Source organism: Pelobates fuscus, chromosome 5 (genome assembly GCF_036172605.1).
Source record: "Pelobates fuscus isolate aPelFus1 chromosome 5, aPelFus1.pri, whole genome shotgun sequence".
NCBI lineage: Eukaryota > Metazoa > Chordata > Amphibia > Anura > Pelobatidae > Pelobates > Pelobates fuscus.
The window spans coordinates 16,464,127-16,478,225 of NC_086321.1; the positions used below are offsets into that span (position 1 = coordinate 16,464,127).

Consider the following 14,099-nt stretch of genomic DNA (forward strand, 5'->3'; position numbering starts at 1 on the left):
CCTAAAGTGTTTACAGTGTCCGCGTAACGAGCGGCCATGTAACGAGCGGCCATGCAACGAGCGGCCATGCAACGAGCGGCCATGCAACGAGCGGCCATGCAACGAGCGGCCATGCAACGAGCGGCCATGTAACGAGCGGCCATGTAACGAGCGGCCATGTAACGAGCGGCCATGTAACGAGCGGCCATGTAACGAGCGGCCATGTAACGAGCGGCCATGTAACGAGCGTCCACGTAACGCGCGTCCACGTAACGCGCGTCCACGTAACGCACGTCCACGTAACGCGCGTCCACGTAACGCGCGTCCACGTAACGAGTATCTGGTATGCTGTATATAAACTGATGTACTTTTGAGAGAGCATTAAAAACACTCAATAAATCCAGATCTGCCAGGAAATGTATAGATTGGGCGAAAAACCTATTTAAAATACCTCCCAACCTCTTCCAATTGAGAATTTCTTGGTGAATGGAACACATTTAGAATTAAAGATGAAAATATTCTCCCAAAGTGTAAAACAATCACCAATTTGAAGCTCTAGTTTCCAGTTCACTCGTCATTTCCTGGCAAAGTGAACAATCGCAAGGAGCCATTTCAGGAAGGTAGTCTGAGTATAAATGGCTTTAGGTAAGAGCTGAGAAACAATTAAATCGTTCATCACGTGTCACACAACTTTCAGGTTAGCAAGTGCAGGATGCAGGAGGTGAATATAACGAGGTGAGTCAAGAGTGAGTCAAACAGCTCCACATTAAATGTGGATAACACACCGTGTCAGACAGGGATAAACACATTGCACATACACAGCACACAGCCTGATCATGCACATACACAGCGCACGGACTGATCATGCACATACACAGCGCACGGACTGATCATGTACATACACAGCACACAGACTGATCATGCACATACACAGCGCACGGACTGATCATGCACATACACAGCACACGGATTGATCAGGCACATACACAGCACACGGATTGATCAGGCACATACACAGCACACGGATTGATCAGGCAATGTGCAGTAAAATCAAAACATCTGAATTAATGGTTTTGCAAATGCAAATATTTGTTTTTGGTACATGTATAAAGCATGAATTTGTGTTTCTGTTTTAGATAATGTCATACTGAAATATTGAGCGTATTGTCCATTTCTACTCTTATTATAATGTGAGCGTTAGTGATTGTGTTCTGTCTTACTGGTTTTTGATTTATCATTTATCTTGTTACATCTGGTTCTGATCTCTGGAGTCCCTGACTTGGCCCTGTACCTTGTTATCCTTCGACCATGTCTTGGTTACAAGTTCTCTCTATCATATAGTTAATTACGCTAATCCCAACTACCCCAAGGATGCTTAATAATTAATAATAAAATTATAGTATTTCTCCTTAATAATCTTATATAGAAGTTCTCCTACTTGTGTTCTGACCTTTCTTAAGGAGTAAGAAAGACACCCATTGCTCTGTGAATTGCTATATATTCCATGACCACTTGTTATCTACATTGTAACAAATATAAAGAATGTTATTATCTATTTAACATGATTTACTTTGTTACTAACTAACAATATGTGAGGTATTGTGAATGTTTAAAGTCCATGGATTCCTTCAGTTTAATGCTGTAGCTTTAATTGTAGATTTCGACAAAGAAATATTTAATATAATCCACAACTTAAGGTTAAACGGTTTATGAATGTCTCCCAACATGTTTTCCCTCATATGCACGTCACCTTTATTTCACTTTTAAAATATTGTTTATTTGGATTAGGGTTAGGTTAAAGCTAGGATTCGTTTGGAAGAAGTTACATTCCCAGGCAGCAGCTGCCTCCATTAACTCAACCTCTCTCCCAATAGCAAAATAGCAACAAAGAATCTGGGGAGACAGTATTGTCTGTCTCCTCAGTTCCTATTTGGCAACACATTCATATGGTTCCAGCAGCCGCCTGGGAGACCCATATTGTGACTGAGATTATGCCACTCACCATACATTGTGGGATTGGAAAACATAATCGTACACTGAAAATAACAGGCAGATCAAAGTTAGCATACAGACAGGAAAGATTGGACAATGATACAGTAAAAAGGGGGCGGATTTACACCAAGTCGCTCCAGAACAAAAGTGATTACAGCTTTGTATTAATACAGTACAAATCTTATCTAATGTAAAATCTCCTGTTGGACAATTAATGAATGATGGGGTCTGTACACGGATTTCAATAACTATATTATTTGCAAGCTGGTGTTTTATTCGGGTGTAGGTGTTCTACCCAGTGTTTAGATATGGTTTGAGGGAATTGGTGTGAATTAACTGCTACAACTGAACGCTGAAGTGATTTGTAAGATTTAACAATGGAGAGTGAGGATTGTGATAAATTACCTGCTTTTACCTTCATAAATAAAATGTTGGTTGTAGAAAAAATAGAGTGCAGGAATTCTCAGCGACTCATTAATTCCTGCCTTTTCATCTTGCCACGTGAGGGGATATGGAGAGTGCCACTTGTTTAACATATCAGTAATTGGGGAAGAACTGAACTAACTATGGTAGTCACAAGTTACAATTCCCATCTCAAGCAGCCTGGAACATATATGTAGTGGGATTACTTTAAGAACAGATACGAAGCATACCGAAGTATTATTTTCCATTGGCAGAATTTATTTTTATCATGCAGTACTTGAAAAGAGACAGTAGATGGCAGTAGAATAGCAAAATTATTCTGTAAAGGTGAGCACAATATTTGCATACTACTAAACTATTCTTGCTTAACAACTTTGTATTTCATCTACATAACTCGAAATCTACGGAAACAAAGCCTCAGCACAGAACATGGACATGGAGCAAAAAGATCTAGCACTGAAAACATATCCAGCACAAGGGAAAAGAAGCGAGATATATGATGATATTATGAACGTTTACACATTTCATACAATAATTAAAATTTACTAAGTAAATATCAGTACGCTCTGCAGTATTGAACTTAATAAGTAAATCTGTCAGATGTGGGTTTATTCTTCAATAATAAAAAATGTAAAACCAATATGTTTTGTTTAGTTTTTCCCCATGTCATATCTGCCAATATTGGTGGTATCATTTTAGTCCAGGACGAGGGGGTCTATTGGGGTGTGACACAGACCCCCAATGTGAATGGTGGGTGTCAGTTTGGCATGAATGTACGCCGTAGCACAGTTCTGCAAAGAGCGCTTGTGACAGACCCCTTTGTATTGAGAGATATTGCCCTGGAGAATTGCTTGCCTTTCCGTTTGGTTACTGGATTTCGTTTATTGCTGGAACTGTCCGTTATACGAATGAACTAACGAACAAACTGTCGAACGGTGGACCACCCAGTAAAGAAGTGTGCTGCTTGTTAACCTACTGACCTTTTCCACACTTCAGTTAACAAGCAGCCACTTCAAAACTACCGACCGACAACTAGGTGGTCTGTATTCGAATGCACGAACACAAGTGGGGAGAACAATGGGCCGCGGCCATTTTAAACGCACGAACTGATCGACGAACACTATAGAGTTTTCCACACGGTGAATTAATGCTTTTCCGTTGAACTACTTCTATGCCGTTCGACAGGTCCAAAGTACCGAACAAGGGACATCATATCCACGAGAGAGATCCAGTCTATTTAATGTGGTTTTCGTGTAAATGGTACGAACGTGTATCTAGCGAACGGCTCATCAGATCTAGGTGATTTTTATATATATTGTTCCCCTAGATCTCCGTTCGCTAGTGCACCCAGTATATTGTATTTTCGTTAAATATTGTGTGTGTTATTAAAATTGTTAATAACTGGTAAACTATTATGCCATGTACAGTGGGAGGGATTCCCACTGTAAATGTATTATCTCCCCAGGATGTGGGGAGGAGTTTTGTACGGCATAAAAGCCCTGATTGAAAATAAAGGATTGTTCCTGCTTTTAACCCTCAACACAGAGCCTCGTCTCGTGCTTGGAGGGGATATTTTATTGCTGATTCCTATTCTCTCGGGATGTGTTTGCTGCAGCTGACTTCATACTTGGGGGAAAGAATATCTCTTTAGCGGCGTTAACCCCTACTACACTTTTTTTACTGTAAGAACAATCAGGATGTGGAATTCTCTGCCTGAAGAAGTGGTTTTATCAGAGTCCATACAGATGTTCAAACAGCTACTAGATGCATACTTGCAAAAACAGAATATTCAAGGATATAATCTTTCAATGTAGGGTAATAATTGCTTGATCCAAGGATAAATCTGACTGCCATTCTGGGGTCAAGAAGGAATTTTTTTCCCTAGCTTGTTGCAAAATTGAAAGTGCTTCAAACTGTTTTTTTTTTTTTGCCTTCTTTTGGATCAACAGCAAAAAACATGTGAGGAAGGCTGAACTTGATGGACGCAAGTCTCTTTTCAGCTATGTAACTATGTAACTACACCGGGGTGCCGCTACAGCGCTGTTTAAATGTTCTGCCAACAAGCTCCCAGTAGGTTCTAAGGGACCTACCTTCCAGAATATTCCCTTTCACTATGTCATTTTATTATCAAACATCAAACGGAGTAATTTGAAGACATCCAGTATTGTCAATTCCACCGCCAATCGAAGTAACACGCGTGATCGGTAATTGATGTCTATGTTGTAATCGCTTACAAACAGATTGTATAATGCAATGTAAATACAGGCCCTCTAGGTTTAAAAAATAAAGGGAATCTGTTGGGGAGCCCAGTGCTCGTTAACCTCCCGGAGATTGGTTTTTAAACAGATAAAACAAAAAGTAAATCTTTAACATTATTCCAACAGCAGCAGAGGGAACAGGCTTCGGGTGCAAGGGGGGAGAGCCACAGGTTTTGTCAACTTATTCGAAAATGAGTTGATAAATAATGGGAGAACAGCACCCAAACATTCTGAACCCCGTATGTTATAATGATAAGACGGCGTAGAACGTATCATTTCTCCTACATTTGACGAGCTGATTAACTACACTATTAGCTATATAGAAAGCATATTAGTTATATAGAAAGCATATTAGTTATATAGAAAGCATATTAGCTATATAGAAAGCATATTAGTTATATAGAAAGCAAGGTGTGTCTTTTACAGAAAATAACTCACGTTAAAGAAAAATAAAAGCCTTTTGCTCCTCACCAAGTGAAGCATTGTGTGATTTCCAAAGTTTCTGTCACGCACAGAAAAGTTTCTATTACCTTGAAAAAAAAAACAATAACCGCACACCTTGAATCCTGCACCAGATATCAATGTTTGTTCACCTGGAATCATATCATGCTTACCAAAATGATTTCCACTCACCTCCCTGCTGTGTTAAATGTACAAAAAACAAGAATCGAAAGACAGACAGACATTGATATACACAAGTCATTATATATTCCCTACGCACATTTGTTTAAACCTGCTAGAAAACCTGCCCCCATTCAGGCAAGATTTTGCATTTTAACTAAAAGCAACAAGGTAAATAGCTAGTGTAGGATTCACCTAACAGGTTTGCCGGGCAGTTGAGCTTACACTGTACTGGCAAATAGAGAGATACAAAAAAATCTCCAGCTATTTATATGTGCATATGAATTTGGGATAGTGGGCAGGTAACTTTTTTGATTTTGTTCTATGTATACTATAGCCATTGCTGCCGCCCATTACGGGAGAGAGATTTGAATGAATGGCTTAATTTTGTGTTTGTATCAGCCAATATATATTTAGATAGAAACATAGAATGCGACGGCAGATAAGAACCATTCGGCCCATCTAGTCTGCCCACTTTTTCAAAATACTTTTAATTAGTCCCTGGCCTTATCTTAAGTCTAGGATAGCCTTATGCCTATCCCACGCATGCTTAAACTCCCTCACTGTGTTAACCTCTACCACTTCAGCTGGAAGGCTATTCCATGCATACTCCATTGACTACAACCCTCTGTTGCCTGTCACTCAGCCACTGCCTTACCCATTCAACAATACTGGAATCCAAACTCAAAGATTGCAGTTTATTCATAAGCCTTCTATGTGCAACAGTGTCAAAAGCCTTACCGAAATCTAGGTAAGCAATGTCTACTGTTTGTTGGAAGGAAAACTTTCAGTTAATGGACCTGTGAAGAACTTTTCAATTTTTTATAAAGTATGCAAAGGACAAATCATCTCCGACTTAGGCACAGATGGGGATTGAACCCATGATCTTTGATTTACAAGACCAACGCCTTACCACTTGGCCACTGTGCCTTCTTCCTAAATATCTACAACACGCTCTATGCCAGTTGATAAAGTGCAGTAGTTAACACAATCTATCACTGCTACCGAGTCACCTACACTCGTTATAGGTCAGAGTAGTTTTCGTTGTTTATTAAGATTTATACACAAAAACAAGGAATAACCCTATAACAGCCATTAATATCAGGACCAAGGCCACTGACCGCAAACAGTTATATCCTCTTGTAAGAAGTTTCTAGCGGATATTTAGGAAGAGCACAACGGATGTAAGTGTGAAGAGGAGTTAGTGTGGCGTTCGTACCTTACAACCATCTAGTAACAAGTTAAAGGCATTTATTCAGCAAGAGAATAACAGAAAGAATTAAATAAAAAAAGGAGAAAGAAGTTAAAGTTGCAGGGGGGGGCAGTTGGGATAATGGATGGGGGTAAGTATGTAAGGATGAAGAGGAGTTAGTGCGGAGTTATTGCATATCCTTGGCGCCTGGTGACATTTCCAGTTGGGGCGCCAGACTGCACACATGGATTTGACTCGGCAACTAAACGTATTTAATCAGAAATAGCAATATGTCGATATGGCTCTTTTCCACCAAAATACGTGAAGGAACTCATATATAGGGAAAAAAACACAGTCAGTTTTCTATTATGGAATTAAACCAATTGGCTAAATTACAACTACAAATGTAATACAGAATTTAGCCACAATATGTCACCAAAGGGTTACTTTTAAAAAAATAATTTACCGTGAAATGCTAGATAGAAATTTTCTATAAAAAAAATTATTTGAGATTTTGTTTTTTAAAATGTTTTTTCTGAGAAGATACCTCAGGAGGAAATTGTATTACTAAAAAAAACAATAACAAAAGTTTAAATACAGTAAATAAATTAAATGAGTGTTCTATCCAGTGGCTGTTGTAATGGTGCCTGTCACTATATGGCTGGAGTACTCGGAATCTGAGGAGGTTTTTACAATCCATCATCCTCCTACAGACACATGAAGACAATGCAGTCTACAGAAAAAAGGCTGAACCACAGGTGAATTGATGTAACCGTAAGCAAAAAAGTAAAAAAATAGCCCATAAATGTCCACCTGGATGTTCCATGAAAAGTGCTGTTTATTGAAACACACGGTAAAAACAGGACTACAAACTGATAAAACGGAATGTGTTGCCTGTCCCATTGTACAGCGCTACGGAATTTGCTGGCGCTATATGAATAATAATAATTTCTACCAGCAATGCTTGATCAGCAGTCTTGGAGCCCAGCGCCCCTGATGTCTAGGAATATAATTGAGCTGAGTACAATCAGCGGATAAGCAGTTTTGGTTAATTTTGGGGGTAAAGGCACCAACAGTTTACAGTACATACAAGAATGGGATATATCAAGGCAGGAGACGGTCAGAACTCTGTTCGATGGAAAATTAAACATTGCCTTCCTTCCTCTGAGACAAGTATATTAGTCCAGGGGTCTCAATGAAAGTGGTCAATATGCATTTAGATCTGAATTCAAATTTATATTCCGATTGGCTAAAAACACATAGTGCAGATTAAAGCAAGGATGGACTTCACTCGGTACACTCCGCTAAATATGTTTCGAAATGTTTTTTTTTTTTTTACAATATCAGCTAAAAAAACTCAAGTTCACTCCCTGGCTGTTGTATAATCCAAAGGGATTGTAGAACGTGCCTATTTATCATTTTATCAATGTCAACATGCAAGTCAAAACAAAAGAAGAATTCAGAGAAGCACATTTTAGAACCTATCAATAATAAACCCCGTGAGTTTATTTGTGTAATACTATTAACATTTATTTTGCTCATCCAATTTGTAAGGTCTAGTATTTAATTATTTAATAATGTTAGTTATGTATTGTATTAATATCTAATTTTTTTTACAACCTCCAATCTGTTTACTGATTGGAAGTTTTACAGCACGAAGAAGGAAGTTAATGCTGGGCAAAAAGAGGGTGGATCACCTTAGCTGCAAAATTTACAGAAGCAGCGGTATATCAGGGCCTTATGAACGTTATTTTGATAAAGTATGACATACGCTGTATTTTATTTTAAGTGCCTTGTTTAGGTGCATTAAATATGACATGCATTTTTTTTTTTAACCTAGACTATTTTAAATGTTTGCGAATATAATCTTTTGTAAACCACACGGATTTAATTCCAAGCCAATTCTTTTATGGGAGAATCAAACTATTGTTTTGAAACTTAAAGATGAAAACAGAAGCAATTCACAAACCTGAAAATCTTCACTTTAAAACCCAGACAAAGACCTTGTTTGTTATATCACTATACCGATTTCAAGCCGTAAAAACCTTGCGTAATCGTCTTCATTTTTTCCAGAAAACAAACAAACCGTTTTCTCTCTCTCTCAGATCAGACATACATCTGCTCCTTTTTTTTTTTTTTATAATATAAGACATTTATTTACCTTGCATTTTGACATCTTGTCTTGCTGGAGGACATCTTGATAATGCAATGCGTTTTCTGGAGAAACCGCCTGAAGTTTGGCGCTAGGTGACAAAAGTGCTTCTAGTGTTTTCTGCGGAACACCTTGGTCAATTGCATCATTAATTATACCAATTGCAATGATCCCTGGAATACAAATATAAAGCAGTCACACGCTAGATCACATTATAAGGCAAGCATGTTTTATAGTTTGCAAACAGGCCATACTTTTTAATATTGCTGGATACAGACATCTAAATTAATGACGTCCCTAATTTCAACGTATATTAAGTAATAATCTAGAGCACTAAAGCATTGATAGACTCCCTTTAGATCCAACAAATGAGTGAACAAATGTTTCTATACATCAGAACAGGTCAATGGTGGCCACCTAGCTGCTGAACTAAAGCTTCAGGGGTGCATCACAAATAAATGGTAATTCAGCAATAGCTGGTGTCAGGCCTTTTCTTTGAGCGGTAGTGGTCAACAAGTAGATGTTCAGCTGTGGTGGCATTGCAAAGTGCATGATGGGGGGTCAGTTCTTTGCCTCCAAAAATTGTAAAAAAAAAAAAAAAAGGTTGACATTAATGCTATTCTGAAAAAGGTTGACATTAATGCTTAGCTAAACATGAATGTCTTTGGCTTTGTGTATTAAAGGGACACTATTCAACCAGGTCATTTCATCTCAACGACTGGCACAGTGCTGTGGTTTGTCAAGCATGCGCACTAGCCTGCTAAAATATTCCTATGCAAGAGCATGTGATTGGCTGTGATCATCAGTCTCGATCATCTCAGACAAAGAGGCAAGATGGCAGGCTTGGCAGCACGGAGAGAGGTGCCGCAAGGTAGACAAAGTAAGTAATACTACATTTTAACTACTTACAAGGGGAGACAAAGACCTAAACATTTAACAGGGTATCGTAGTTTTAAAAATACATATTTGTATTCCATTAAGGTTAGCTCCTCGGCAGCCAATATGGTCTATGCAGACACAGTAAGGTGAGTGGGTCAATATTTAGAGCTATGTTCATACTTTCGAAGGCTCTAATATACCCAACGCGTTGTCAGATCCAAGCTCATATGAAACATTTAAAACATTTAATGTTTAACTGGATTTATAGCGAACCCCAAAGAATCCCAATGGTACTAAGCATGAAACTAGCCCCTTCAGTAGATGATTGATAAACTTGTTTTAGGTGGGTGGCAGGACTCCATTGAATATGCTCTGGGGGAAAATGTGCATCACTAAGTAAATGTATTACGACTGATGACAAATTCAAATTCCGTCCACCACAACCTACTTTCATTTTCTTCCTGGACCTCGCCATTTACATTATCAATACTGCTCTGAATCTCATTCCAACTCAGATAGCCTTGTCCTTTGGCCGACGTCTCTCTCTTCACAGATATCAAGGTTCCAATATAGCTTTAAAAAAACCAAAAACATAACATTGTTAAACAAAGTATAAAACACAAGGTCTAAAACTAAACGTGACCAAATACACACACATTTACAGTAACCGTGCCTTATATGATTAAATCAGCTAGACCGACTACAACTAATGCAAGGTCCTCCACAGCACTTTTAGCAAGTCGTAAATCGTAGAGGTTTGGTCATAGAAGGTTATAACCAGACTAACATTCCAGGCAATCAGGCAGTGAATTGACCTATTACAGATTATTCAGTAATTCTCTGAAACTCTAAAACATTAATAGATGTTCTTCAAATCCAACAAAAGGATGAACAAATGTTTATAGAAATAAGTTTTAAAAAGACAGGTCAATTATGGCCACTAGCTGCCGATCTAAAACTCCAGCCAAGACTATTTAGTATTTTTTGTTATACATATATTGACACAAGTCGAACAGACTCTATATAATAGAATAGGTGAATATAAGAGCTCCATTAAAACATTTAAGTTTTTATCCCATGATCCTCTTGTACGTTGCCTATACATCACATACCGCTGCACATTGTCCTCTTCTAGGTTGTTGAGGCCAATTGATTGGCTGGAAAGGTGCATCTGAACCGCATTGATATCATTGTTATCCAGAGCCTGATTCAGCAGAGCGACAGCAGATAGCATCTCCACAGCAATAAAAAGCTCTTCATGTGCCAAGTAGTTCTGCAGGATAATTACACAGGTATAATTTAGGAAGGAGGGACCGTTGGGGTCAATATACACAGGCAAACTATCAGCGTTATTCAAAAACAAGACAATTCAAAGACAGGGTCTTTTGAAAACTCAAAGTCAAACAAAATTCTGTAACTTGAGCCATTTTTAATACTTTGTTTAAAGGGCCTTAAATAAAAGGAATTAAAAAAAATCCAGATTGAGTATTACTGTACTTTTCAACATCTGTTCATTGACAGATCTTCGTCTATATATTAGGATCGTAACATGCATAGCTTGGAGGAAAGACGAGACGGGGGGCAAAGGTTTAAAAATAATATCAGGAAGTATTACTTTACTGAGAGGGTAGTGGATGCATGGAATAGCCTTCCAGCTGAAGTGGTAGAGGTTAACACAGTAAAGGAGTTTAAGCATGCGTGGGATTGGCATAAGGCTATCCTAACTATAAGATAAGGCCAGGGACTAATGAACGTATTTAGAAAATTGGGCAGACTAGATGGGCCGAATGGTTCTTATCTGCCGTCACATTCTATGTTTCTATGATATGCAGAATAAAGAATGGTTCAGGCACTCAGGAATAACAAAAAATTGCTTTAATTGTGCAAAAATAGCAATGTTTCGACCCTACAGGGTCTTTATCATTATTATATATCATGTATTCTACATATCTTGGAAGGGAGGCCTGACCAGCCTAGGTTTCAGAGCACCTGGGTTATTTGGTGAGTGTGGTATCCAGTACGTCTCTATTCTATGTTTCTATAACATTGCATACAATGTTTGGCCTTCCTGTCACAGGTGCCTCATTCCAGGGCCTGATTTGCTGTTTGGTGGAAGAGTGAATGCACTGGATCGTGTGTATTATATATATATATATATATATATATATATATATATATATATATATAAAAATTCTTAATAAAAGGATATCAGTAAAAGCTGTAGTGCTATTAACTCGACTAAGCCAGTATTGCAGGATTTGGTTTTGCTATGTAAAGAAATAATTAATTAAATTGATCCAACCCGAAATCTGAAGTTATGGGAATGATCTTACCTCAGGGTTTTGATTCTGAAGGCTGAGAAGCTCATTCTGATACAAAGTTTCAGCAAATGGGTGGACATCAGGCAAACGGGCCTCGGGGAGCATGAGTGTCGCCAGAGTTTGGGCAGAATCTAAGTTACGAATTGCGCTATTGATCTTTTCAACTGCATTTAGCACTGTATCATAGAACATATGGAAACACAAGATGGTAAGTTAGTATGGATCATCAGGAAACATGACGGTAAAATGTAGGTCATGGAGTTAAGAGACCCATACTTACCCCTAAAATATTATACCTGTAAGACGTATGCATGGAGTTTATATGTAATTCTCTAGGTTTATTGTAGGAATTGAGAGGTGTTTGGTCTATTGAATGGATCTAACACCAGGTTTCCCAATGATTAAAACTGTCTAAATAGTTTGCCACATATCATACAACACAACCAAAGCGGATAGTGAGCGATTTATCTTTATTTCAGATTAATTAAGGCTTTTTCTGTAGGGCAAAAACATGTAATTCACCATTCCCATAGCAGGAAATTCCATAAGCCTCTAGTAATGTAATCAGACCCTGCACACATTCATTATATCAAAAGATATCACATGCCTTCTCGCTGTGTCACAATGACTGTCGTACACAATGACTGTGTTTGCATGCTCCACATTATGTATCACAGCCTAATATGCTATGTGGGGCTGCAAAACATCTGGGATCTCAGCAACTACTAAGATACTGGGCAGATGAAAGGATGACTGAAAAAACCTCACATAGGGTCAGTTTGAACCATATCATATCAAGAAAACATGGAGAGTATCTCCTCTAACAATAATTTCACATGTAGGCAATGTATGACTCTCCAGCCTAGACAATGTAGTCCAAGCACCCACAGGGTCTTTATTAAATAGCAGTTTTATTGGGAGAACACAGCAAGGAAGCAACATTTCAATCCACACTAGGACCTTTGTCAAGCTTGACAAAGTGGGGATCGAAACGCTGCTGTGTTTGCCTTGTTTTTCCAATAAAACTGCTGTATAATAAAGACCATGTGAGTGCCTGGACTACATTGTCTTCACTATATGGAATGGGGGTTTGCCAGCCCTAGATACAGTGCACCGAGGTCTACAAGTGATGAGAATGCGGATCCCTCCTTTGCTTGCAAGTACCAATCAGTCTAGTGCAAATGACATAAGGTCAAGTGGTCACCTACTTACTTACCAGCTGGTATGAAAGCCTTGGCCTAAGGTAGATAACTTTCACATCTTAACATTTCTGAAGTAATCTACAAAATCAATCTACTAAAATAATACACAAACCCAGCACTGAAACACTTTGGATGGTATGCTAAATAGAACACGGACGATCTAGGGAAGAGCCATCACCTCACACTTTGACTACAACAATGTGTTATATGTGTGAGCATACAATAGTGTGTTCGTCTCCCTCTACGCATTGAGAACACAATGGCTAAAATCCTGAATGTGAAATGTAAAGCTGACTCGCCACCCATAGAAGCAAAGAAACAATGCTCCTCACTGGGGAGGCATGGTGCCATGTTTAGAGCACTATCACAGAACGGCCCACTACTTTTACAGGGAATGTTAACCTTTCCTATGGATCCATGTACACCTTGACCTGCTGTCACAACATACAAGTCATTATGCAAACAGAAAACCACAACATAAACAAAAAGCTAATTATAAAGTGTTTGCTATGGCAATTTCCCATCCAAAAGAAGAACCAATAACAAATGTTATTCTAACTTCCTGAAATTCAATTACAAGTTGACTGATCTCTAGACAAAAATATACCAAGCATTTTTCTTGCCAGGGTATAAAAAAAAAATCTCTAAGTATATACCTTGTAATGATTGCACAGTACAGTAAATCTAATTCTATCTAAAATTAAGCCTACCTTTATATATTTTAAAAAATCATTTAATCATTGGGAAATTGTACACCGTTACGTCTAGAATTCTATCCTGTGGTTCAATTTCAAATTTTGTAATGTACTCCCCAAGATGTTTAAATACAATGGTGATTTTATGAATCTTAATTTGTTATAGAACTATAATGACTCATAATTCTGGTTATAAGAGAGGACATGTCATACTACATAATATGTGCAACATGGGGATTACAGTGTTAATTGTAAACCAGTGTTGTAAAATCACTTATACAATGTAATGGTTTTATTTCATTTTGACCTCGATCTACTGTTTTTGGATTACCGTAGCTTTGTCAATTTATTTAATATTGTTGGATAAACTTTTAAAATGAATTGT

At 38.1% G+C, this 14,099-nt stretch overlaps 1 protein-coding gene and 1 non-coding gene across 3 annotated transcripts in view; both read right to left on the minus strand.

Moving 5' to 3' along the window:
- Positions 1-14,099, minus strand: part of IQGAP2 (IQ motif containing GTPase activating protein 2) — a 267,127-nt gene that overhangs the window by 68,746 nt on the left and 184,282 nt on the right. For both annotated transcript variants that reach the window (XM_063453609.1, XM_063453608.1), the window contains 4 exons: positions 11,830-11,993; positions 10,609-10,769; positions 9,945-10,069; positions 8,627-8,790 (listed from right to left, as the gene is read on the minus strand). In XM_063453609.1, coding sequence (XP_063309679.1) covers positions 8,627-8,790; positions 9,945-10,069; positions 10,609-10,769; positions 11,830-11,993 — 614 coding nt within the window. The remainder of the gene's footprint in view (positions 1-8,626; positions 8,791-9,944; positions 10,070-10,608; positions 10,770-11,829; positions 11,994-14,099) is intronic.
- On the minus strand, positions 6,132-6,203 carry TRNAT-UGU (transfer RNA threonine (anticodon UGU)). Its single transcript has one exon. It is a non-coding gene; the product is annotated as a tRNA-Thr (tRNA).